At 42.5% G+C, this 27532-nt stretch overlaps 2 protein-coding genes across 3 annotated transcripts; one reads left to right on the top strand and one right to left on the bottom strand.

Moving 5' to 3' along the window:
• Positions 1-93: 93 nt before the first annotated feature.
• Positions 94-1902, bottom strand: Ir52a (Ionotropic receptor 52a). Its single transcript, XM_064686212.1, has one exon. The coding sequence runs from the start codon at positions 1900-1902 to the stop codon at positions 94-96; it is 1809 nt and encodes a 602-aa protein (XP_064542282.1).
• Positions 1899-24925, top strand: LOC135431557 (transcription factor SPT20 homolog). 2 transcript variants are annotated; one of them, XM_064686764.1, is made up of 4 exons: positions 1899-2043; positions 20647-20983; positions 21040-23788; positions 24511-24925. In XM_064686764.1, exons 1-4 carry the CDS (start codon positions 1996-1998, stop codon positions 24701-24703), a joined length of 3327 nt encoding a protein of 1108 aa, XP_064542834.1. In that variant the 5' UTR covers positions 1899-1995; the 3' UTR covers positions 24704-24925. The 2 variants fall into 2 exon arrangements, with proteins under 2 accessions (XP_064542834.1, XP_064542835.1); XM_064686765.1 differs by lacking the exon at positions 1899-2043 and adding an exon at positions 7287-7351.
• Positions 24926-27532: the final 2607 nt, after the last annotated feature.

The raw sequence follows: 27532 nt of genomic DNA, 5'->3' as shown, positions 1-27532 counted from the left end.
TCAAATCGCATTTATTTAGTTGCTAAGCAGCCAAAAGCAAGCTCGTGAGCTAAAGAAGCAAGTGGAGCGCATTCAGAGGAGAACTGTGGGAATTCAAAAGTATCTGCCCCAGCAGAGCTCGACGGCAAAGCAAAGGCAGGCGAGCAGATGGGCAGTCGCATAGAAATAGAATATCCAGGAGAGATCGCGAACATAGACCGCCTCTTCATTCGGCTCGCTAGAGCTGTAGTCCACCAGTTTGGTCATGTTCAGGTTAACCATGTCGGAGAAGGCACGGCGAATCCAGAACTGCATCACGCCAAACTCCCACATGGACAGCGTGTGCTGCTCGAAGAGCCGGCGATAGGGCCAGTGCCGGCGTACGGGCAGGCACATGAGCAGGAAGCGATGCAGGCAGACATCCTCGGAGTAGTAGAAGACGGGCTGCTTGAATAGCTTCTGCTGCTCGCTGTAGGACTTCCAGCGCAGATGGGTGACCGGGTAAATGAAGCTGGCATTGAAGGTGTCGCGCAAATGCACAAACTCGTGCCAATCGTCCAGGACGAATGCGTTGCGGGAATGGTCCGTGGTCAAATTGTAGCTCTTGAGCATGCGATTCGCCTCCCTGCGCTCCACGGCGATTCGGTAGGGTGACGCGCGAAAATCGGCATAGCTGCGCAGCATCGACTCGGCCGGCGGCTGTGTGAAGAACGACTGCAGATAGCACTCGTACATGGTGGTGGTCATGAGGCTGGCGAAGCAAAGCAGCAGGCAAATGGCCTTCAGATGGCGGCTGGCCGCCAGGGGCCACGGGAACGGCTGGCCGAGCAGGCCGCGCAGGCAGCGATCGTTGAGCAGCACCCGGCTGAGACTAAGCCGACGCCAGCTCAGCTCCTGGCTGTAGATGAGCAGCAGCGAGAAGATCAGGAACAACAGCAGCAGCACGCCCACCACCAGAGGCTCCACAATCATCGTGTAGATCTTCTTGTAGGGCAGACGCGCCGGCACGGGTATCATAAAGCAATACGACGAGGACACAAACGGATAGCTCAGATAGTCCATGTTATCCGATGTCAAGGTGCTCGCCAGCGTGCCAGCCACATCCAGCTCGTTCTGCTGCACCCGACGCTCCATAGTGCCATAGTATGTCGTCTTGCCCAGCTCAATGCCCGGACGCAGCTTCAGCGTGGCGTTCACGCGCCGCACAAACGTCTTCATCAGATTGCACACAAAGCCCGCCATCTCCAACTGCCCGGTGCTGGGATCTCGATAGAGCATGGAACGCGGCACCAGCTGATCCGGCTCGCTTACGATAACTGCGCCCTGCACATTGCCGTACTGCTGCACATAAATGGAGCCGGAGTTGGAGTTGGAATCGGAGCTCGAGTTGTAGCTGGAGCTGGCGAGCTGCACATAGTTGGGCTGCCGATAGAGGCGACAGCTGTACAGATTGCCCCGTGCATCCAGCATGGCCACATTGTGCTGCTCCCGTGCGAAGTAGAGCGCGCACAGCCACTGCGGCCGGATCTTGGCCTCCAGCTGGACCAAGCGTCGCGCCTGCTGCAGCTGCAATAAGGTGCGCGGATTGTGCTCCTGCTCGGCGGTAAGGCCGCAGCACAGCAGCAGCGTCGACTCGCTGTTGAAGCGCCAATCCGCCAGGCTGCTGCCATTGCTCAGCAGCACCGTCGGCAGCTCCAGATGCGGCAGCAGCTCATGGAACACACACGGCGCCCGTCCATAGACAACGATCGTCTCAAAGTGCCGCTCCAGGCGAATGCGCTGCAGCAGACGCTCCAATTGTTGCTTTTCCTGGATATCTGCTTGGTCCGGCCAGTCGTCCAGCTGGACGCAGTGCAGCCGCCGGCACAAGCAGCCCAGCACGAAGATGATGAATAACCGCATGACGCCGAGTCCTGCGGCCATCACGCAACTGTGGCCGTGCCGTGCGACTTGCGGCTGGCTTTTGTGTGTTGGCCCATTGGCGTGCAGTTGGCTTGTTTTGTGCGCCGTGTTAATATGGCTAAAAGCCCAATTACGCATTTTGTCGACGACCGGACATTTCAGGTATGTTCATGTTTCATTATTCCCCAGCTCACGACCAGCTCGCGGCCAATTCGCGTTGCACTTCTTCGGCCAATTAAACGCATTTCGATATTGTGCATGGCACAGGTGCATAAAAAATTTATTTATATTTTAAATATATATTTTTATACCCTAACCCATTGAAAATGGGTAAAAAGGGTATAATGTATTTGTGCAAATGTGTATAACAGGCAGAAGGAAGCATCTCCGACCCCATAAAGTATATATATTCTTGATCAGCATCAATAGCCGAGGCGATCTAGCCGTGTCCATCCGTCTGTCCGTCCGCCCATCTGTCTGTCCGTCCGTCCGTCCGTATGTATAAACGCAAGGATCTCAAAGCCTATAAGAGGTAGAGACTTACAATTTTAACTGTACGTCCTCCTAGTGCCCGCGCAGATCGAGTTTGTTTCCGATATTCGATAACTTGCCCCGTTTCCAAGTAATCGATACAAATCGATATCGAAATTCTGTTTTTTGAGCAATTTTGGTAAATAATAAGAGCTAAAATCACCAAACTTGACATATAGCTTCTAGAATAGGAAATATATATCAAGTATCTTTCATTTTATAGCTATCGCCTGTTGGAAGAAGAAGGTTTAGGGCATCCCCTAGTCGGGAGCTCCCGATTAGAACCTCTTACTTGTTTCTACCTATCTTTAGAGTTGATTCTATCCATACCTTAAAAATTACTATAATCCAAAGTTTCACTCTCTAGCTGCAATTGATCAGAAATAAAAGGTATCAGGCGCACAGAAGGACATTGCACAAGACCAATATGGCCTTTAACACTTTGTGATAGGGTATATAAAGTCAGTCACAGTTTGAAAGCCACTCTCAGTCACAGTTTAAGAGTCACTAAAGCTATTTCTAGCTGTTGATGGACTGTGCAGCATAGCCTGGCATAGCCTTTAAATTAATTTGAGCATTAAAATGCCAGCAGAAAATTGAGTCCAGGAGCGCTGCGGGGCTGAAAGGGCCCAAATTAGATAGGTTATATATGTTATATACAGATTGCCCTTACAAATTGGCCTTATATATTGCCCACCCATATTGCCTTTATATATTGCCCATAGAAAGTTGTTTAAAGCCATGAATTAGCTTACCCTTGATATAGAAATTAAGTAGTCCCAAAAAAAACCTTAAGCTCTTACCGGAAGCACAAAAAATACACTTTAAATAATTTATTTTTTTCTGTTTGCTTTTATACATATTTTTGTAGGTAGAATAATTTGCCCATTGCAGCAATCCATCTCAAGGTGGTCTTCAGCCTTAACTTACATGCTTATTATTTATATATATATATATATACATACACGACCTAAGCAGACTTAATTAACTGAAGATATCTGAAGATTTGCGTGATGCTGTGCATGAAAGTAAATTTTGCTCGGCTCTGGCATAAATATATATGTATGTATGTATGAGGTCAGAATGTTGTCGCCTCGACTGGTTAATGGGCGTGCGAGTCTGTTCCAATTGGGGATTTGGGTTTTCTTTCTTCTTTTTTTTACTCACTCGCATGGCATGTTTTTAACAATTTCCGGTGCGCGAGTGTGTGAGAGTGTGTTTGTGTGTGTGTGTGGCGTGTCTGTTGCACAGTCATTTGAGGCAGACAGTTCCAAGTCGAAGCTGGAGCTCGAGTTCCAGTTGGCGTTGAAGATGAAGCGAAATTTTCCGGCAATTTAAGCAAGTGCAGTCGAAACAAGTGTGTGCGTGTGTGTTGTGTGTGTGTGTTTGTGTGTGTTGTTTGTGGCAAATCAAAGATTTCATTTGATGCTCTCAATTGCAGAGTGCAAGTGCTTTTCAATTATTCAAATGAGTCTCTGCCAGCAGCACTCGAAAGTCTACCGAATTGTTTATGGCCTGCTCGTGCTCAAAATGGAGCTGGGAGCTGTTGCTGCCTCTGCCTCTGCCTCTGCCTCTGCTGCTGCCTCTGCCTCTGCTGCTGCTGCTGCTGCGACTCCTGCTCTGGTCTAGACGTTGCGTTAATAGCCCAAACGAGGCAACATTTGGCGGCGACACTGAAACTGAATATTTGTTGTGCTGCTTCATCAATTGGTTTTGCTATCGTCGCTTTATCTGCTGCCTTTTGCCATTTGCAGTTGTATTTTTCTTCTTCTTGTTGCTGTTGTTGTTGTTGTTGTTGTGAATGACGTTTCAGCGAAAGTTGTTACGTTACATCGATGTGGACTGCGCCAAGTGAAGACACCGAATGCCTATGCAAAACCGGTCGGTCATTGATTTTTGGCGGCTGGCAAAATTACCTGGCCATGGTCACTGCGCGCCAGTCAGTCACCCAGACAGACAGACGGACAGACAGACAAACAAACAGACAGACAGACAATCGCACTGGCCAGACAAAGGGTACGCTGCTCATCTGTTTGGCTTTTGCATGCATCGCTAATCTTGACAATTGTCGCACGCTGCGTATGCTTGATATATTTATGAAGCTGTGTAATGAGCTACACTTGTCTGCCTGCAGGCACTTAATTGCCACAAATGATGCAACAACAACAACAACAGCAACAACTTAAGCAAAATACCCAAAAAAGCAGCCCAGAAATGTGGGAGAGCTTACACAGCTCAATTAAAAAACTTGCGCATGCTTTGTATTTAAATTGGGAGCTTGTAAATTAGCTTCAACTTTAAACTTGCCTTTGGGCAAAGTCAAGATTAAAGTTTGGGCTGTTCTCTACTTGTGCTCAGCTAAATAACTCTTAGGCATATTACAAAATTATGTTCAATTTAGAGTATTGCTCGAAAGGATATTCTAAGTTTGCAGTCAATTTATGGGATAGAGTCTTTGATAGCTTGTTTTTCTTTCGATCATGTGGACAACTGAAAAACAAGGTTCGAATCCTTGACATATGGTCTATGTCAAGAGGCAATAGTTGCCTTTGCTGCTTGAAAAACTTCGCCCATTAGTTTCGTACTATATCCAAGAAATATAATAATAATAAGAAATTCATGTAAATATACTATTTCATGCAAGTCTTAAAGCTAGATTTCGACTATTATAAAAAAAAACATAAACAAAAAGAGCAAATCCAGAAAATTTTGAAATTGATTTGATCCATAAATAAAATTTAAAAAAAAGTTTTGAAATAAAGATTAGAATCCCATCAGGAGAAAAGTTATGGTAGTTAAAAAGTTTTCCTATACAAGATCTTCCAAATCGGGCTGTTCGGCATTATAATATTATATATATATTAGTCTGATAATTAAAAGAGCACAATTGTTTATAGCTATTTATTGTTATTTTGTTTGGGCTAGCTCTTAAAAGAGAGCTCACATATCCCGCATTTGGTTTCTTTTCTTCTTTTATGCTTTTTTTTTCAATGATCAACGGAAACAGCTCACAAAAATATCAATTATTTCTGTATTTCCGCTACAAACTGGGAGTAAATGATTTATTTGAGATGCGTTTTACGTTTTTGAAAGTTGTTCACGAAATATGAAAAACAAATCAAACAAATCAAACAAAATCAATAAATAACTGCGGGGAAATACAAGAAATTCCACCAAAAAAAGAAAATTTTAAATTATTTGTAATGAGCGCTAATTTTGATTTTAACGCGAAATGCTTAATTTGTTCAGCTAGTTTTTTTGGGCTAATTACCAAAGTAATTGCTGCAGTAATTACAATTGTAATTGATCACATTTATGCTGCACAACATATCATGTGATATGTATTTAGCATAAACTAATTGGGAGCTGCAAAGAAAAATCAATCATGCATCAATATATCAATATTAATTTGCCTTAGCTGCCAAACTAAGTGCCTTTTATTTATGTTTTGTATACCCTGTACGCATTGAGAATGGGTAAGAAGGGTATACTGTTTTAGTGCAAATGTATGTAACAGGCAAAAGAAAGCATCTCCAACCCTAACAAGTATATGTATATATTATTGATCAGTATAAATAGTAGAGTCCATGTCTGTCTCTTCTTCCGTCCGTCCCCTCGTCTGTCTGTCTGTCCGTCCGTCTCTCGACTGTCAGTCTGTCCGTCTGTCCGTATGTATGAACCCGTCGATCTGAGAAACTATAAGCCCTATAGGCTGAAGGCTTTCCTCCTAGTCCCCCTGCAGTGCGAGTTTCTTTCCGATAATCGATAACTGGCTCCGTTTCCAAACAATCGATAAAAATCATTATCGAAATTCTGTTTTTTAAGCAAATCTCTTAAATCTTAAGAGCCAGAGGTACCTAATTTGACATGTAGCTTCTGGAAAAGTATATGAAGATCGAGAGCCTCCCGCCCTTCCACTTAGCACTGGCTGCATTTGTTGTTGGTAGAAGATGGTTCAGGGTATCCGCTAGTCGCGCACTCCCCGCTCGAGCACTCTTACATGTTATTTTTGCTGTTTGCCGCTCATTTGCTAACCGTGCAGGCCAAAATGTTTATGATTTTATGTGGCACAATGAAGAAACAAACCGCCTTTCGATAACCGTTAATTATGTGCGCTATTGTGATCTTTGATCTTTTTGCCAGACATTTCGCTTGGGCATTATCTATAAAGCTTGATTTTTTCTCCTTTTATTATATATACTATTTACTCTTTTTCGGTTTTCTTATAATTATATTGTTTTTTTGTTATTTCGGCTTTTGCCGGCGTTTTGCGCACACATTGAGCTATTGTTGGCTCGCGGCACAATTTGAGCTACTCTCTAAACATTTTGCTCTGCGCATAGACGTAATTGTAATCATGATTAAGTACTTTTCTGCTCTTAGCCAAATGAGCCGTAAAGTGCATGTGTGAGCGTGCGTGTGTGTGTGTGTGTGTGCGTGTTTATTCAGATTCACTTTCAGCGTGAATTGATTGAGAATGCTTGAGCCGCAGTCACAGAGTTAAACTTCCCCAGCGCTCGCCGCAACTCACCACGAGGTGAGTCAGTCACTTGTGACTGGCGTCTTCTTCACTCTCTTTCTCTCACTCTGTCGCTTTGGTTTGCGACTTGTGCGACTGCGTTTTGCATCAAGTTTCAGTTATAACACGGACGCGTTTCGGTTTGGACGCGCTGCGCTCTGAACTAAATTTGATTGCGAACGCGGCTTTTGTTGTTGTGCGGCGCCAGGATAACGGGCTGAATATATATTTGAATATACACATATACATATACATAAACGTGATCTGTGCTGTGCAGTGTTGTGTTGTGCATTTTATTTGGCATTTTGCATACAAGCCGCTGTTAAGCAACAACAGCTTTTAACTAACAGCCACTGTTAAGCGGATTAACAACAACAGCCGTTGTCCTGCAAGATGCGCTTGCAACATTTGCCATTGCTGGTGAGTAGCTTTGCCGTGTGTCTTACATAAGAGTTAGCTGTTGCTGTTGTTGTTGTTGTTGTGGACAGGTGTCAACGCTTGACCCGCAACACAGCAAACTTTGCCATTTTGGCTGTATTCTTCCATTGACATTGATAAATTATGTCACTAATGTGGCGCGCAACATCATCAGCAACAACAACTGTAAACTGTAAACTGTTTTCCGGCTGCCTGCTACACAATTTGTGGCAGCAACAACTGTGTGGCAGCTCAGTGTGAAGTGCAGGAGTCTTCAACTTGGCACTTGTTACGGCTGTGACTTTTTAATTGTCTGGCAGCGGCATGTTGCATGCAACTAGTTAGTGCCGCCGCAGCTGCAATCAAGCCCAGCTCTAATCTTGTGTAATCGCGAGCATCACAAATTTGTGCATTGTCAGAGTCTGGCCAATGCGCCGCAATGCGCAATGCCCCAGACAAATGCAAATAATGACCGATGCGCTGCTGCCACCTGCTGTTGCCACACGACCCCCTCTCTGTGTGCGTGTGTGTGTGTGTGTGTGTGTTTGTTGCAGCTGCCTTTTGTGCAGCTAACAACTTCATCTTTATTTTGAAGTGCAACAATAACAAAAAAATCAGCATGCAACATGGCAAAATCAAAACTTGCCCTCCTTTCGCTTCTGTGGCAGACGCAGCAGCAGCAGCAGCAGCAGCTGTTGCCGCAGCAGCCTTTCAAATGGAGGCGCCAAAACGGTCGCTGACTTTTAAGCCAGCAAATCAATAGCCATCATTATTGGCCATTTGGTTCATGGCTGCGTTTTTCTTATTTGTAACCTTTACAAAAGATTTGTAATGATGTTTTTTTTTTCGGCATTGTATTTATTTGCAGACGCGCGACCCAGTAACAGCTGTGTGTGTGTGTGTGCATGTGTGTGTTTGTTGTGCCAAGACATGTGGCCCAAATGCGTTTCATGGCAAATTGCTGGCTGGCAAAGCAAAGTTAATAAAAGGCCCCCCCTCACAATAAGTTGATTGTCATTGCCTGCAAAGAATTGGCCAAATGGCCTGCTTTCCGTCAGCAGCACTTGGCCCCAGGCCAGATCACGCACACAAAAACACTTCAGCACCTGTTACAGGTGTATCTGTGTGTGTGTCTTCCGAATAGGCAGCGTCATTTTTTTAATATGCTGCACGCATGCAAACCAACAATTTGTATGTGAATTTGGAGTGTAGAAAGTTGATTGGTTTTATTTTTGTTTCGTTGGTTTTTTTTTTTTTTTTGTAGAAAATAAAAACTTTTCTTGTATTTGGCTGCGAGCCGAAAGCTGAGCCAACAAAATGTGACAAGTTCAGATTGAAAAAAAAAATACGTATCTATATAAATACATAATTATAATACAGCTCCTGGCCGTTAGCCCTGGCCAGGCAAAGCCTTTCACTCGCAGCAGCGCAATTATCTTGGCCAAGATGAGCTGCTGCTGCAGTTGCTGGACACGATTGGCCAAAAGCGTATGCCGAAAGGAAAAGGAAACTTTTGAAGACGAGCTGGCCAGTTACAGGTTTTTCTAGCCAATCGAGTGAATGGCGACACACGAAATATGAATTTCATGCACACACACAAACACACACACACACACCAACACACACACGCGCAGGCGAATAAGTTGTAAATACATGCAATTGGAATGCGGTTTTGGCCACAAACAATTTTTCGGGCCTGCAATTACAGCTGCAAGCATTTTGGCTGAGCATCAACTTCATCATCATCATCATCATCCACCTCTTCTTCAACTTAATCATCATCAGCTGTCGCAGCCCACATCTATATTTAATTAAAAGCTTGCTCAAGTTTTTTTGGGGGCAGCTTCTTTTAAGCCATATTATGCATGGCATATATTAATGAAGCCAATGCGTCGATTAGCTTTAACTCCAATTTGTGAGCAGCTCACCCCTGCCCCCTCCGCTCTTTCCCCCCTCACACACTTGTTGTTAAGCATTTTTGCTGGAATTTTAATTAGTCGAGCTAGCTCTTTAGCATATGTTTTAAATACGAACTGCACACATCTTACATAATCGCCACAGTTCGGGTCAATGCGTCATATGCAAATCCCCCCCCCTCCTACCTCGCCCCCCTTGCAGCTTGTTGGAACATCACTTGTGGCCGGTTCCGGCTCTGGCCGACTCTCACTCTCACTTTAGTTGCGGTCTTTTTAGTTTCTTATTTGTTGCTTCGGTTTTAATTTATGTGTGTGGTTTTTTTTTTTTTTTTTTTTGGTTTTCCTTCTGGCCTTTATTTAGACGATTTTTATGTATTTTATGCAACGACCTTGCACATCGTTTAGCTTGTCATCTAAAGATTATAACTAATTAAAGCTATGCCTAATTATTAATTTAAGAAAATTGTGACGCGTTCGTTGCCTAAGTCTTTCGTTACCACACCGCCGAATGCCGCCCGCTGCAGCAGCCCCTGCGCCTGCTTCGAGCCTTGTGTAATTGTCAACATGTGCAACGGCTGCTCAGCTGGTCAGTTAATTTGTTGTGGGTTTTTATTGTCGCCTTGTTTTTCTTCTCTTTGCATAATGCCTGCCGCCTGCTGCCTGTTGCCTGTTGCTGCCACAGCTCATGCGCAACATTTCGTTCAATTGCATTTCAATTTACTTTGACAATTTGCTGTGGACACATATGCAAAACTGCAACGGCGACAAACTTGCCCAATGTCTGAGGTAACAGTATGGAGAAAGAGATATGGAGAGGCAGGTGGAGTGAGGGGGGAAATGCGGGGAGAGGGGGAGGCAGGATGGCACAGCGGGCAGCTAGAGAGGTGTTAATTACCTGCACTGTGCGATTGTTTAGGTAGCTTGAGACAACAGCCAAGAATTGTGGCATGATATGGTACTAGACTTCAAAATACCCTGTAAAACTAGCTCAGGGAACGGGGAGTTCATGCAGATGGACAAGAAATATGCTGGCGTAGAAAAGATCTCTGCTTTCCACTATCAATCCCATTAAATCAAATGCAATAAAGCCCCTGTGCGCACTTGTAATAATTACAGGGTATGCACGGGCTAGTTTGCCACTGTTAATTGTAATATAATGCCCAACTGGTGTTGGGATCTGTCCAAATGTTGACACATTTATGCGGCTATTCAACGCGACGCAATTTGCATTTGATGAAAATTGTTTTGAAAATCGTTTCAATGACATTCTTTGACTGGTTCAACAACTTTTACGGCGCATTCATTGTCCGAGCGTTTTATTTTTATTTATCATTTTCATTTATTTATGCCTTTTTATTTTGTTGCTCTTATAAATGATGATAGCAGCTGCAGCGTCATCTTCTTTCGTTTATTATGCATATGAGCTGGAAACTTTGACTGTGACTGTGTCTGTGAGATTGGGCTTGAGATTAAGACTGAGGCGTCTTCACCTGCACACAGTAAGGGCTTGGCGAGGGGGCAGGGATTGGGTGGGGTGGGGTAGATTTATCGAAAACAGCAGCCAGTTGTTGGCACGTTGTCCGCCAGCTCAACTTGGACTTGAAGTTCGCTTTCTCAGCGCACGGACGGTGACCGGATCTGTGCCTGGGCCTGTACCTGGGTCTGTACCTGTGCCTGGGCCTGTGTCTCTGCCTGAGCCTATAGCTGTGCCCCTGGTGTAGCTGTATGTGTGCCCAATTCATGTCACGTTGAGGCAGATTCGGCGGGCGTCCAAACCAACGGCAGCCTCATCATTCGTTTGACTGACAGAAAAACACTTTCATTTTTCATTTCATTTAATAATTCATCATTTCTTTTTCTTTCCCTGCTTTGTTTGTATTTATTGCTGTCTGGCAGCTGCTTCAGTTGTTTCTCAGCTGCCACAGTTGTTGCTGTTGTTGTTGTTGTTGTGGCTGCTCGCCAAGTGTTTATGCTGGTCTAAAGTTTGCCGCTTGGCGCGTCGCTTACTTCCGTTTTGGTGCCAGGTGCTGTGCAGCTTCTAAGCCAGAAAAAAAGACTGAAAGAGTTGAAAAAATGAAACGATTAATGTTTTGCGTATTTTTACGCCTTTTAGTTGCGGCGACTCGCACGCCAAGTTTGTCGCTTAAGTCTTTCGTTTTATTTTCGCCAGTCACAAGGCAAACATTTTGCACGCCTCAATTTAACACACACACACTCGCACACTCACTTCCTTTAGTTCCTGTTGATGTTGCTCCACATTTGATAACTGTCGCCGTTATGCAACTCGCTCGGTTGATCTCTAATTATAAGGATTATATACACCATTTGGCATTTAGCCAGTCGCATCGCATTATGCACATCCGCAAACGCTTTTCAGGGGCATTATCTCTGTTTTTTTTTGTTGTTTCGACTGTCAAATTTGTATTGTGCGACTTTCATATGTGAATCGATTGAGGACATTGCACAAACTCGTTTTATTTCAGCTGGAAACGCCTTGGAAATATGCAATTTGTCGGCTACGGCTTCGGCTACGGCTCTTAACGCCTTCCATGGCCACAATCAATTCTTTTTTATGCATTTTTGTTGTTGTCGTGGGCCTGCCTGTTCGACTTGTTTTTAACAAGCGACTGCTTTGATGTTTAATATTTATAGTATTTTAAATTCATTTGTGACTCGCTTTATGCATCTTATCTTAAGAGTTAGCTGCTGTTCATTAATTCCACTTTGTGTTTCAGGTGCCATTAATGCGCTTTTGTTAACGCAATTAAAAATGTGACCGACTGTTTGTGGCTTTAAAAAAGTGTTTCATTCTTTTTAGCTCGCAAGTGGGCCAATGAAAGGCAGTTGGGGTGCAGCAGAATAATTGGAGCAGCATCCCATTAAAAGGGGTTTATTCTTAAACTTTAAACTTTTACATATTTTGAGTAAATAAAGTCAGATCTTTGATTGTTAAACCTATTTAGATATATATAATTTGGGTCTTCCGCTTGGCATTCAAAAATACTTATCCAAAATATTGATAGATTTTCCCAAAATGAGCTCCAATCAATTCCAAAGCCTGAAAAGCCAATCGCTTTATGATAACTTTACAAACTCTAAACTCTACTCTAGCTATCAATAACCCGCCTTCATTTATCGCATTTTAAAGGCGTCCAGTTGAAGCCAACATTAAAATGAACTTAAAGCACATGTCAAAGTGGCTGTTAACTTTAGCATAAGCATAGGAAAATTTTGCTAATGTTAGCTATGCTTTTTAAATATAATTTGCTTTTGCAAAATGTAAAGTTGACTAGTTGCAGACAACTTTAACACTAAGTTAAGGCACATGTTAAAGTAGCTGTTCAACTTAACATAAGCAAATTTTAAATAAACCACCTTCAATTAGCTCAGCTATTGCATTTAAAAAGTAACCACTTGAGGCCAACATTAAAATGTATATAAAGCACATGTTAAAGTGGCTGTTAACTTTAACATAATATCATGCAAACTTCACCTAAATTAGCTATGGTTTTTTAAATATAATTTCCTGTGCTATTGCAACATGTAACCAACCATTTGCATGATTTGAGCCTTTCTAGTTTTGAGTTGGCCGCTCACCTGCATAATTGACTGTGACTTACACACACACCCACACACACACACACACACACACACACACACACACACACACACACACACACATAGACGCCCAGCTAACTGCAACGCTTTTGACGTTCTGGGTCTGTCGGCTCTCACACAGTTGACTTTCGGTTGAGTTGCGGGCCAGAAGAATAATTGTGCCGTGTCACATCGCAGTTGGCAAACAGTTCACATGGCCAACAGCAACAATGGCAGATCGTCTGCCGCATATCATAACTGTTCATCGTCAACAGCATTTGGCGCAGATTGTTTTGGCCAAATGCTGGTTATTAGCATATAGTTGCAGCCAGATAAAACGCGGGGCGTTGCTGAGAGATTGCCATCAGCTAATAGGCATAACTGTGACAGCAGCAACAGCAGCAACAATTGCTGGTAAAAAAGCAAATTGCATATTGGCAACAACATCAGAATCTGTGCTGGCCATTTGTCATCAGTTTACGAGCTGATATGCTAACTAATGCAGTTTGTCGCGACTGCAATTGGCAACTGCAATTGCAATTGCAATTGCAACTGCAACTGCAGCAGTTGCCGTTGCCGTTGCCTCAAGATTTCACTAGGCGCTCGTAAACACGAAGGCGACAGACACAGATACCAACAATTTGCCAGCTGCCACATGCCACAAGCTGTTGAGCTGTTGAGCTGTGAAGCTGTGAAGCTGTGCGGCAGTTAGCTGTTTGACTGCCCAAATACAAAAACAATAAAACGAGTAACGAGGCTCTTTGCAGCAAGGCGAATCTCAAATACACTTGCTGGGTATCCAAAGAATTTGTCCTTATAATAGCCATAAGATATAGTTAACTTAAAGCTGTGTTTGCAGTATATTGAAGTTCATATTTGCGCAGCAGAAAACTATTTTATACAAAAGCTAATTGTGGTAACGATTCTTCCCTTAGAAACATATTCCCATAGTCCTATAGAACAATTTTTTTCAAGAGATCTTGAAAAATCAAAAATCTGTTCCAACAAGAATTACATATTTGAGCTTTCCTTTCTAGGGCTGATATATGTAAGCTAAAGTAGTTCAATTTAGACGATTTTTATATATATATATATGCTGGCTTCAACATATTGATGAAATTCTGATTAAAACGTTTAAGTTGACAATTCAAAAAAGCGATTTTTTCTAAATTTTGGAAAATATTTTGAAATTTTTATAACATATGTTAGACATTTTAAATTTGCTTTAAATTTTTAGAGAAGTCCTTTTTTTCTACATTTTTAAAAAATACTTTCGAAATGAAGTACATTTTTTCGAAAACTTTTTGAATTCCTTAGAACAGGTTTTCGAAACTTGTCAAATAAGGTTTGAACTTTTTAAAAAATATTTCGAAATTTTAGAAAATATGTTTCATACAAAATTATTCATCATTTCGGAAATGCTCGAAAATAATATCTGTTAATTAATATATTGGGGATATTTTTCGTAGAAATTTTTTTAATTTCTTTGTATGAAACTAAGGATATTTTATATATATATATATTTTTTAGAATTTCCCAAATTTATAAGAAACATATCATTTTGAGTGTTGTTTTGTATGGATTATTTTTTATTTGTAAAGAATCATACAACATGCGCACTTCGTAACTGCGTACAATGACTCGTCATGTGATACGGCTCCAGACTATGTATATACTTTATATATACTATCTATATAGTATATATGTATGCATACACACTTCTTGATCATGTTCACGCCTGCCTTCACACATTTGCTGACAAAACTAGAATACCCGCAACAAGTGTATACGAAATGTTGCAGCCTCTTCGTGCAGCAGCAGCAGCGACGTCGGCAGCGACGTCAGCGTCGGCAGCGGCAGCATCTACTCTATAATTTGCTCGAGCCTCTCACATTTTGGCCATAATTTAGCTTCGGCTTGCATTACACAATCAATTCGTTTGGCTTTAAAGATGCGCTCAAGTGTTTCTTTGATTTACACGCGGCCACTAAATGCTTGGCCAGGTTAGTTAGTGTTTCTTCTGCTTCTTCTGCTGCTGCTGCTTCTTCTTTCTATTAATTACATCATTCCGCGCAAATTGTTGTTGTTGTTGTTGTTGTGGGCGCTGCTGAGTGCAGTTTGGTAGCTGCTGGGCCAACAAAATTTATTAGCTTGTAAACAATTTTGTTAGAGACTGTGCGTATATATTTGCCGCGTGTGTGTGTGTGTGTGAGTGTGTGTGTGGTGTATCTGGTGTTAACTTTCTCCCATTGTTAGCATCTTTCTTTTTGATTATGCGCCAGTTTCTTTTTGCGTCTTGTGTGCGCCATCAATGGCCAAAAAAACTTTGCTTTATATTTTGGCTTGACATTTGGCCATTGTCTGTGGGCATACATTGTGTCTGACTGCGTGCGTGTGTTCGTGTTCGTGTGTGTGTGTGTGCCAGCGGGGCGTGTGTTAATAAATCCATCTGATTGTGGCTACCGAGCTAAGCAGCAGCGGCACCAGGTGTAGGTCAGTTCATTATGCTAATACGCGTTAACCAATTCGCGATTCATTTCTATCAACAATTTTTGGCCGTGTTAAATAATCGTTTTTGTTTCTGTTTCTGTTGTGGGGGGGCACATTCAAGCTGTGACAATGTGGCATAATTAGCATAAGATGCGGTAAGCGGAGAGCTCTTCCTCTTTCTTATCAAAGTGCGTGCAACTGACAGCATGTGTCCATATATATATATATATATAGACTTGATGATTGCCTGTCGAAATGTGTGTCAGCCAAGAAATCACGCACTAAGGCGACAACAGTAGCTATAAAAACAAACAAACAAACACATAAAAAAAAAAGAAAAAACAATGGCATTTGCCGCAAGTGCTGTCAAAATACTTCGCACAGCTTCCGTTTTGGATGTTTGACGAACTGGCGCATTTGACAGCCTCAACGATGTGACAACGATGCCATAATCATTATCTCAGCAGATCTCAGCACATATATACATATATATATATATAAACATTTACACATGTCTGGCAGCTTGATCTTTGCTCTCGCATTGCGCATACGCCGCGTGGCTCACATTTACAGCTGTACTTTTGTTTTATTTATATTTCATTTTATTTTTTTTTCGGCGTGTGAGTTTCACTTTAGGCACGATTATTGCTCAATTATAATAAATCAAATGTCAGCGCCCACAATGCTGACATTTGCAGTCAATAAAAAACAAAAAAAAACAGCGGCTAGAAATTATTATTATTTTCTTCTACAACACTTTTTTTGCTTTGTTGTTTTGAGAAAGTAAAGCAAATTTTGTTTTATGGCAATGCCAAATGTCAAATGGCAGCGCTGTTGCCAGCGGGGTGAGGGCGGGAGAAGGGTGGGGGGAGGGGCGGTACCAGGGGCGGGGACTGCGACAGAGGTAACCATAAAATAGTTTCACTTCCAGCAATTGAGTTGGCCAAGTTGCCCAAGTTGCCCAAGTTGCATTTGGCAGTTGGCCGAAAGACAACTGCGTGGGCGTTGTTGCAGCTGGCTAAGAGACAACTTGTTGTTGTTGTTGTTGTTTTGCTTAGTGCCATGATCTATTGTCATATATTTTAACAGTACTGCACGCATTGCTGTCTCACTCTCTCTTTATAACTGTCCTGGCTCGAAGATCATTCAAAAAAAAAACAACCAATGAAAGCACAATTTTTGCCTAAATTGGCATGATTTCCAGTTGCCAAAACGTTGCCATAGACTTTCACGAGCCCAAAATGTTCCAATACCTTCAAAATCGTACGATATTTAAGACTGTCAAAGTCTGTATAGATATAATGGCTTGCATAACTCAGGCAAATACAGTCAGATCTTCGATTGTTAGACTCGCAGGAATTGCTAACAACGATTGTTATTTAAAAAAAATACACATTTTAAATATTGATTAACTAAAATTAAGCTTTACGATTCAAAATGCCCAATATTTCCAAAATCGGGCTTAACTTAACCGAGTTATAGCTATTTGAATATTTTCAAAAATAATATATTCGAATATCTCGAGTAAAAATGCTCCGATTTGCGAGTAGTATACCTTTTTAGACTCGTCGGGATCCTAACTAACGAGTTCCATGACAATTCCAAAAGTTGAGCAATTTGAGCAAAAGTGACAACTTTGCAAAAATTGTCGTGATTCCGACATAAAAAAACCTTGATATCAGTTGATTTTCTAGACCTTCTCTGAACAAAATGCCAAATTTTTTCAAGATCAGGCGTAATTTACTCGAGATATGGCCGTTTGTTGTATTCCAAAGCATTAATATCTGGAATATCTCGGTTAAAAATGTGACGATTATGCTATACCTTTGTAAATTTGTTATCGATCGTTTGTCATTATTCAATGAAAATCCAATAATTATTATGAGTTATGAGAGATTACCAGATAAGGATAACATTCACATGAAGTTTAATCACATGTTAAAGGGGCTGTTAAATTTAACATAAACACGAGCAAATTGTGAAAAAACAAGCGGAACACACTAAATAACATTACACATAAGCAAACGTTACTTACTTTCCTTATTATTCAATGAAAATCCAATAATTATTATGAGTTATAAGAGGTTACCAGATAAGAATAACATTCACATGAAGTTTAATCACATGTTAAAGGGGCTGTTAAACAACTGTTAAATAACATTACAAATAATCAAACATTGCTCACTTTCCTTTTATATAGAATTTAATTCGTAATTCACAGCCCCTATATATATATATTTATATAAATGAGTTATCATAATATTTCACACCTCAGCCTGATAATGGCGACCCTTGCGGGGCAAACTAGGTGCAGGACGTGATGGATGAGGAGCCTCTTCCTCTTCCTCTACCTCTTCAAATTCGAAAGATTCCCGTTGCGGCTGTTGTTCACCAAATTCCAAGTTGCAATTATTCGCGATGGAAACTGTTGTTTTCCTGTTGTTCCTCCACTTGAGACACACTTTCACCAGAGCGCAAACGAGTACGATAGTGAACAAGATTATCCAATCGATGACCATGCTCAGGATATAGAGGAACGCAAACTTATCGCATAACAAACTCTGACAGCTTTGCAAATCTATCCATTTCTGAGTCATGCAAAGTTGAAAGATCAAAGGTGAAAGCACTAACTTGTACACGATTATCAGGACAATTTGCGTGTACGTGAGCTTCATTTTGAGGCAGAACTAAGACTGAACTCTGAGCTCTGAGAAATTCAAATAAGTAAACTACATTTCTCGAGAGGATTCATTCTGGTTTCAGAGCGTTATTGCGGTCGAGCTAACGCTGCGGTTTGGCTATCAGAGTTTGTTTTATTTATTGATGCCAATTCAGTTTAACTACGCAAAGTAAATATAGCAAACAAATTTACTCAGCTGTGAACTGGAGTAAACATTTATTTATTATTTAGTTGTGGAAAGAATCCAATGAAATAAAAATATAAATTATAACTAATGTATGCTTAAAGCTTGGCATGATAACTAAATGATTTATAATTTGTAATTGAAGTTCATGAAGCTGTTGAAGATGTATAGATTTATGGTATATATATATATACATACAGTACGACCTCGCTCAACGCAACCCTCGTTACACGCAACTCCTCGATAATTGCAACACCCGCTTTCTTAACATTGTAGTAACAGCTGTTCAGAAAAGTATAGATTGTAAAAAGTACAGACCACAATTTCTCAATTTTTCAAAAAATAAATAAAGTTAAATGAAATCCTTGCTTTGAACACAGAACTATTCGATTTACTGTCATTTTAATGGCTAGCAAAGGCATCTCTTTTTGAAAATAGGTCTCGTGGCCAAATTTTAATAGGTTGCGTTGAACGAGGTCGTACTGTAGTTAATTCTTATGATTCATTTGCTGTACAATTTATGGGCTTTCTTTTTGCTATACAACAGCTCTCTCCTCTTTAATCTGAGTCCCGAATCGATCAGCTGTATTTCTTAATAATTATGAATCTTTTTATAGCCTTTGTCTAAATTAAAACTCATTTTCTCTCAGGCAAATATTACGATAATTATCAATATTTTTATTATTATTATTACTTTTAATATCCACCTGATTTTTAACTGGCAATTCTGGCCCTTTAATGCCTCTAAGGTAATACTTACTGGGATTCGAACCAGCACCCTTTAAATTAAATTAAATTGTTTCATCTGTTGCCTTCAGCTTGTAGCCCAACTCTTGTTGAACAAAATATTCAAAATATCCCATTTGAATTTGACTTAAATTGAAGGCTACTTTTGTGAGCCGCGACTTGTTCAACTTTGTTCACATTTTGCTGTGGAAAAAAGTGGCTCGTCTCAAGGATGACAACGTCTAAAGTATAATTACCTTGTCAAAAGATTATTAAGCTGATAGTTGTTAAATAACTTAATATGCCGCTTCCACAGCATATTAATTATATTTATTATTGCAAATTTAAAGATTGTGCTCAGATTTATTTGATTATATTTATATAGGGTATATGCAATGCCTTTGCAATAGGTTATTCATGATAAAATGCTTCGCATTATACTCATATTTATTTTATATATATTTTATGCATTTAATTTGTAAAGGGTATATGCCATTCGTATATCCCCTGCATAGCACATTTATACATTAATGTTTCGAATTGTTTTTCCGTTTACTAAATTTTTGTTTTTTATCTAAAGTTCTTTTGATCATTTTTAAATAAATGAATAACCTTTTCCTAGTAAATTTATTTTATTTATAAATAATCACATTTTCTATAATTATATTTTGGATATCTAATTTATGTAGGGTATATAAAATTCATACGATAATATTTATACAAGTCAATATACCCTCTTCATAGTCTATTCATTTTATTCCACATTCCATTTCGCACTCATATTTGATATATTTCGCATATTCAATTTCCATAGAGTATACGAAATTCGCTTGGCAATTTTGCGACAAATCAATATGTTTGCCCCAACGCATATTTATTTTATTTATTAGCACGCACTCATATTTATTACACATGCGTATGTTCACATTGTATTTAACTTATTTAGGGTATGTACAATTCGTTTTGGGCGTGTTGTTTGTCCGTGTGTGTGTGTGTGTGTGTCACCTGCATTGCTGCTCGTTTATTGTCGAAATGCAAATTGCGAGTGTTGAAATTGAAATTCAGGTCCGCGTTTTAGCGCAACTTTCACGGCGACGAGCGGCAAATAGGCCCGATTACTCAGCTCAACTCAGCTCAACTCAACTCGACTCGACTCGACTTGGCTGACACAGATAAATTCGATTAAGACTAAGCCCTAACGAGCTCCAATTGGCGAGATTGATGGGCTCAGCTGGAGCTGGGATTTTGGCTCCCATAGGCTGGCCTTTAACCCAGCAAAAGTGTGTGGACTTTATTTGTGGTCAAAAGCAGTCAACTTGACATTGACCCAATGCCAAAGACGGATTCAACGCACGTCTTCGCCTTCCATGTCCACGATTTGTTCGGCTAATTTTTGCTCGTTATTTGCCCGATAAAAAAAAAACAAAACACTTTGCGCGGGGAATCTTGATGTTGATATTTTGTTGTTTTCATAGCGTTTTTTTTTTAATTTGCCACTTTTGGGCATTCACCAAAATTTGCTTAGCCTTTTGTGGTTCGGTTTCTTTTTTTTTTGCGGTAAGAGTGTTTTATTTTTTATACGCATAACCGAGGGTCTCGACCTTGCGCGCGCCACAAAACTTAATTAAATATCTCGCCAAGTAATCTAAATAAATAAATTAGAAATTGTTCATCAAATAAAACTATATGTTTTATATTTTTGCAGTTGGCGCTGTTCGCGGTTGGAGCAGCTGCCGCAGCCACGACGAAGCCCAAAAGCGAATCCAAGCCCAAAACTGAGTCAGCCAGCAGCAGCAGCAGCAAGAAGGCCACGCCCACAACTGCAGCCGCAACAACAACAACGACAACGACGACAACAACAACAACACGTCAGTCAAAGTCGTTGAAGGCGAAGGCTGTGCCCGGCGAGAATCGCGGCAAGCGCACGCTCTACGACTTCGGCAATGCGGGCTATCTCTATCCGGAGGTGGCCAGCCGGCGTGCCGGCTACGTGGACAACTACTATCCGCAGGCGGGCTATTACAATGGACAGCAGGCCATAGGTGAGCGCTCCGGCTGCACTTGCTCCGTTCTCTGACTAAACCTTTTCCGCTTTCAGCTCAATATCCCGGCAGCTTTGGCAGCGCCTATGCGCCGTATCCGCAGTATCTGGAGGCGCCGGAGCCCATCATCGAGATCATCATTAAGGATGCGAATGAAACGCTGGCCGTGGAGCCGCCGCAGCCCATTGTGACCAAGACGAAGAAGAAGAAGAAGGAGAAGGTGCACGTGTACTATGTGAACTACAAAAAGGATCAGAACAACAAGCTGCATCTGGAGACGCCGATCGCCTCGCTGAACAACGACGACAACGACGAGCCGGAAGAGGAGGAGGAGGAGGAGCTAATCCAGTATCCGGTGACCCCCGCGCCACAGCTCAAGGCGTCCACCACGCTGCGCACCATCATCCATCCCGACTCGGAGAAGTATCACAGCAACAGCGGCATCCACGTGTCCTTCGGCGCCGAGAACAACCATCAGACGGGCCACATTCTGGAGGAGCACGATGCGGAGAGCATTCAGCGTCAGGTCGTGGCGCTGCCCCTGACCAACACGCGCGCCGACTACGGACGCGAGAACAGCTTCGGCCGTGGCCCAGTCTCCAATTTGCTCTTCGGCACCAACAACTACCAGCAGCAGCAGCAACAGGTGCTGTTTGCCAATCACCAGCAGCTGCCCACGCAGCACAGCAGCAACTACTTCAGGCCGCCAAGCAAGCAGCAGCAGCTGCCGTCGGCACAGCAGCAGCAGCAACAGCAACAGCAGCAGCAGTCGCAGCAGCAGCAGCAACATTTCTATCAGAAGCAGCAACAGCAGCAGCAGCGGCCCAGCATTACGCAGCAGCAATTGCCGTCGACATCCTCGCAAACCATATTCAACAAGCTCGTACAGCAGTCGCAGTTCTATGTCAATCACAATCAGCAATATCAGACGCAGCCACAGCAGCAACAGTATCAGAAGCCGCCGCATAAGCAGGTGCAGGTGCCTTTCTTCCCAACAATACCGCCAAAATCACAAGAGCTGCCCACGCGCGCCATCTCCACGCCATATCAGCCCATCAAATTCCGACCCACGCCTGCGCCAGCGCCACAAGCCAAGCCATTGCAGCTGCCGCTCAAGCTGGACAGCTATCAGCAGCAGCAGCAGCAACAACAGCAGCAACAGCAGCAGCAGCAGCAATATCAAACGCCCAAACCGCAGCCTTATCAGTTCGTAAGACAGCCACAGTTTGTGCAGCAGCCGCAGTTTATAGTGCACTCGCCCACGCCAGCAACACCCTACTATTCACAGCAGCGACAGCAACAGCAGCAACAGCAGCAGCAGGAGCACAAATACTCCTCGCAATCGCTCAACTATTTTGACATAAAGCCCTCCAAGGAAACGGAGCTCTTGAAGTCCATACCCAAGTTCGAGCAGCACATTACAGAGACGGTGCAGAATCCCATCATACCCAGCCAACAGGAGCAGCAGCTGTCACATCAGCAATTCGCTTACAGCAGCAATCGCAATGAGGTGATTCATGACATACCTGCGCCCAATCTGGCGCCCAATCAGCCACAATCCCAGTCCCAGTCCCAGTCCCAATCCCAGTCGCAGTCGCAGTCCATTGCTGGCCATTATATCACAGCCAGCAACACGCAGCAACAACAGCAGCAGCAGCAACAGCAGCAGCAACAGCAGCAGCAACAGCAGCAGCAGCAGTACAGCGGCTTTGCTAGTGAGGCGCCGCCTGTTTATGCCGAGTCCACGCATGGCCAGAAGGTAATGGTGGTCACGCCCGTGCCACCAGCCGCCAGCTATGCCAGCTACAATCAGTTTCCGCAGGCGCACAATGAGCAGGTGATTCAGGTGCATCCGCAGGTGCAGCAGCCCAGGCAGACGAACAATGCGCAGCTGAGTGCAGCTGTGGATAATTCACCCTTCAGCGTGTCCACCTACCACTCGGATGTGTTCAAGGAGCTGCAGCAGCGACACCAACAGGAGCGGAACCAGCAGCAACAACAGCCGCAGCAGCAGCAGCAATCTTCTCCTGCTGCTGCTGCCCCATCGCCAGCTCCGGCCGCGCCCACGGCTGCGCCCAATGGGAAGGCCTCGCAGACGCTGCTGCAGCTGCCGGACGAGGTGCCCGACGATCTGCGCCAGCAGCTCTTCTCCTCCGGCATACTGAACAATGCCGACATCTCCGTGCTGGACTATGACAAGCAGGGCGACATTGCTTTGGAGAATCTGCCAGCGGAGCATCTGCAGCATTTCTATGGCGCCGGCGGCGGTGCACAAATAGCCGAGACCAACAAGGTGCTGACCGTGGTGAAGACCAACGGGGATAAGGTGGCGCTCAGCGAGAAGCAAATCGAACGCGTCAAGCAGAGCAACTCGCTGCCGCAGAAACAGAACCTGGACGTGAAGGTGGTGCGCTACGATGCCGAGCAGGGCCAGAGCGTGAGCGACAAGTATGTGCGAACAGATGCCACCGTGGTGACGCCCGTCGAGCTGGCCGATCGCCAGCAATACAATCGCTATTTGCCGCTGAAAATAAATGGCGCACAGTTTCCCATACCCGACAGCGAGGAGCTGCTGGGCAAGAAGATTGTGAGCGTGGTGGTGCTGGCGCCAGTCGAGGCACAGCCACCGACGCAGTCCAGCGAGGCGCGCAGCAGCAGTGTGGACAGCAAGGAGGTCAAGTTTCTGGGCGGTGAGCTGGTCAAGACGCTGGTCAAGAAGCCCACCAAGGAAAACTTCAAGCGCTGGCTCGAGAAGGAGGCGCGCACCGACATCGAACTACAATCGGTGGTGCTCCTGGTGGCCAAGTAAGTCCAAGCGTGATCCAAAAACAATAGGCCAAATACCCTTTATCCCTTTTATACGAAAGCTAAAGTTATTCTAGTCCAATTTAATAACATAATCGTAGTAGATATAGTAATAGGTTTTAACAGCAAATGTTAATGTGACGCTAACAGAGCAGAACCCAAATTCAAAGGATTTCATTCCTCTACTCTTTACTATGCCACATCTTTAGTTCCATCCGATTGCTCCAATGGGAGCCACATAATATACTAGTCCGATTTAAGAGCATAATCGTAGCAGATATAGTAATAGTTTTTAACAGCAAATGTTAATGTGACGTTAACAGTGTGACGCTAACTGAGCAGAACGCAAACACAATGTTTTTCATTCCTCTACTTTTTATTAGGCTACAGCTTTACATCCGTCCGATTAGTCCAATGGAAGCCACATGATATTCCTGTCCGATTTAGTAACATAATCGTTGTAAATATAGCACTAGCTTTCACCAGCAAATGTTAATGTGACGTTAACAGTGTGACGCTAACAGAACAGAACGTAAACACAATGTTTCTCATACCTCTACTCTTTATCATACTATACCCAAGTATCGTACGATTGCTCCAATGATATCCTTGTCCGATTTAATAGCATAATCAAATGTTAATATGACGTTAACAGTGTGACGCTAACAGAACAGAACGTAAACACAATGTTTGTCATTCCTCTACAATTTATTATGCCACAGATCCAGCGATGCCTCGGAGCAGGAGATCTTCATGTATGACATAACGACGGGCAGCGTCAACAAGCTGAATGGCGAACTCTCGAGCACCTTTGTGAATGTGGCCGAGGAGAATGCCAGCAGCGAGGATTTGGAGCATGCGGCCACACTGGATCCCAGCTCGCTGGAGACCATGATGCATATGCGTCGCAGATGAAGCACACACAGACACACATACAGACACACATAATATGCCATTTAGATACTTGACCCAAACATCCGTGTACTTGTACTAGATTCAAATTCTTTCTTTCACATTGGCGCACATTATTTTTGGCACTAAACTTCGTACATAAAAGGTATCATTGATTGCGGTTCATACACAGTGCATATTCCTTTTCGTAGTATTTCAATGTTGTAAATATATTCTGATGATTATCTTAATTTAAGTTAATTTACGTGAATAATAAAAAAAAAACAAATTTAATTAATGTATGAGAGATTTAAGCGAAAAATGTAAATCAAATGTTAGCAAACATGGCCCTAACAGAGCCTTAACATTGCCCAGCTTTTGGGTTGTTGTCCGCGCTAAGCTGAGCTTTAAGCTCGTGTTAAGCTTTGCCGCCGCATACCGTTCGAGCAACTTCTTTGGCAACATTTGAGCTTTAGTCTAAGAGTTGTTTACAAACTGCGCCTACAGACTCAACATGCTGTGGCCAACACATTTGGGCCAAGGTTAGCTGCTAGCACCACAGAAGATTAACACACACACGCGTCGATAGCAGGACAAGATGTTGTCGTAAACAATAAAATGCTCACTAATCATATGCGCATATGTACGTGACCTATCAGAGCTGGCCGCATTGGCTGCTGGACGACGTGACCAAAGGCCAGCAAAGAGCACGCATAAATCTATGGCTTAGGCAGCGTGCGCTCTCTTCGAAGACGCTCGCGCTCAACTCTCTCAGCGCGCTCTCTTTGACAGTTGCTCGGCCGGTTCGCATTGGGCCTTTTTGGGCACACACATGTGTGCGCGTGTGCGTGTGTGTGCATGGCAGCGTAAGTGCAACAAGTCGCAGTCAACGGCTATAATTACATGCCGTTTATTTTTAGCGCACAGCAACAACAGCCATTTGGACAGACAACAACAATAACAACTAAATGCAATAGCCAAAAACGTCGATAACAACAAAACAACTGCAAAATGCAGCGCATAAACGAGGCCTGGTTTTTTATTGCGGCGCGCAAAAGCGAACATACCGGCTATAAGTTGGCTTGTTGCTGTCGTTGATGTTGTCGTTGCCGGATCGAGTCGATAACAACATGTAAACACACACAGACACACACACACACACACACATACGCTGCTGTTTGTGTGCATGCAAACAGTGTAATTCCAGCTGTGAGCTCTTCTCCCTTATGCAATGTGCGGTAAGTTGTAAGTCTTTCGATTTTTGGCTTTTTGATCGAATCTAACTCGAAACAAATAAAAAAGCTAAAAATTATGCATGACAGTGAGCGAGTGAAATGATAAAGTGAAAACTCAATAGATATGGCCTGATTCATAATGGTTTGTGAGAAAATGTCCGCCCAAGAGGAGTGTTCGCCAATTAGGAGTGTTCGTTGGAAGTGTTTTTACTGTACGTGTATGAATATAGAATAGGAACAATTTCTGAAGAGTTATTTAAACTTGATTCAATGTTGGTCTGTTCCTTTAATCGGTTCAACTAAGTTTAAATACACAATTTAATAAGTTTGACTGAAGTATTCTCGTACTTAAATGAATAGTTTTATACTTTAATTAATGTGTTTACTTGCCTTAAACAGGAAATTCTTGACTTTATTAGTAGTCATTTTCCGACTATAAAAGCTGCTAAGGTAAATATATGCTTTATGGCAAGTTCATAAAGAAACAGATGGAATTTTGTGCCAGATTTGCATATTTTATGTATCTTCTTGAAAAGTAAACAAAAAATTAACGAAATGAATTCAAATGCAATAAAAATATTTAGCATAAAAATTTATTTAATGCGTACATAAATCTGTGGCATTAAATTTTTGTTTAATATCGCATTAATTGACATTAAAGCCACAAAAACTGAGTGAATATTTGTGGGAATCTTTAATACAAAACTCGTTTTTCAACATTCAAATTTTTATGTCTGCAGCTATTTTTAAAAACTCAATTAGTAACAAAATCGTAACAGAAATTATCACATTAACATTAGTTTATTAACAGTCCAAAAGTCTATTTTAGTCAAAAGATTACACATCCAACGGGCATTTCCTTTATAGGTTATGGCAACACGAGTATTTCGAGTATGTTGATTATAAATATTAACAACAGTATTCAATCGAAATTAATTGAGTAGGCGCCGATCAATCAATTGAATAATTACTCGAAATTAAATATTAGTTTATTCCTCGTAATTTAATACCTGATAAGGTTTTCTTAAGGCTTCGCTGGAAAAAAAAAAACACAATAATAAAACTGACTCAATTGTATTCGCATTTCTGCTCATCCCTCACGGCGCATATCGTGTGTGCACACACGCATACCTACATGCATATATACATGCACATGTACACACGCACACACACACACACACACACACACATATGCTGTTTGAATTGTTTTCGATTTCTTACAACGCCTTTCGCTGTAATTTTCGTATTCTGCTTCCCTCATGCATGCGTTCTTTTTTTTTGTTCTCTATCTCTCTTGCTGAGCTTTTTCTGCGACTCGTTTTAAAATTGGGTTACAGAGCCCAAGACCAAAGCCCCAAACCAGCAACCAAAAAAAAAAAACAAAAAGAAATAAAAGAAATAAAAATGCAAAAATCCGTTTGACGCCGTAAGCTCCATGAGTCAGAACTGTTGCACTGATTGCTAAAGCAGCAGCAGCCACAGCAGCAGCAGAGGCAGCGGCAGCAGCAGCAGCACCAACTGTGGGTGTGGGTAAAGTAGAAGAAGAAGAAGAAGAGCTTCAGCTTGGACTTTATTTGTGTGCAAAAGATTTCGATTTCTCCACATTTTGTTTTGCTTC

This window comes from Drosophila montana, unplaced genomic scaffold (assembly GCF_035044405.1).
Source record: "Drosophila montana isolate Dmon_TW-CO22-7 unplaced genomic scaffold, ASM3504440v1 contig_3200_1, whole genome shotgun sequence".
In the NCBI taxonomy this organism is placed as follows: domain Eukaryota; kingdom Metazoa; phylum Arthropoda; class Insecta; order Diptera; family Drosophilidae; genus Drosophila; species Drosophila montana.
This window is presented reverse-complemented; position numbering and strand designations above follow the sequence as displayed.

Excerpts from the sequence above, each read along its gene's own strand:
- LOC135431557 (XM_064686764.1), top strand. The coding sequence starts at position 1,996 with ATGGCTAAAAGCCCAATTACGCATTTTGTCGACGACCGGACATTTCAG. Across the intron at positions 20,984-21,039 it reads CAATGGACAGCAGGCCATAG|CTCAATATCCCGGCAGCTTT; the intron begins GTGAGCGCTCCG and ends TTCCGCTTTCAG. Across the intron at positions 23,789-24,510 it reads GTGGTGCTCCTGGTGGCCAA|ATCCAGCGATGCCTCGGAGC; the intron begins GTAAGTCCAAGC and ends ATTATGCCACAG.
- Ir52a (XM_064686212.1), bottom strand. The coding sequence starts at position 1,902 with ATGGCCGCAGGACTCGGCGTCATGCGGTTATTCATCATCTTCGTGCTG.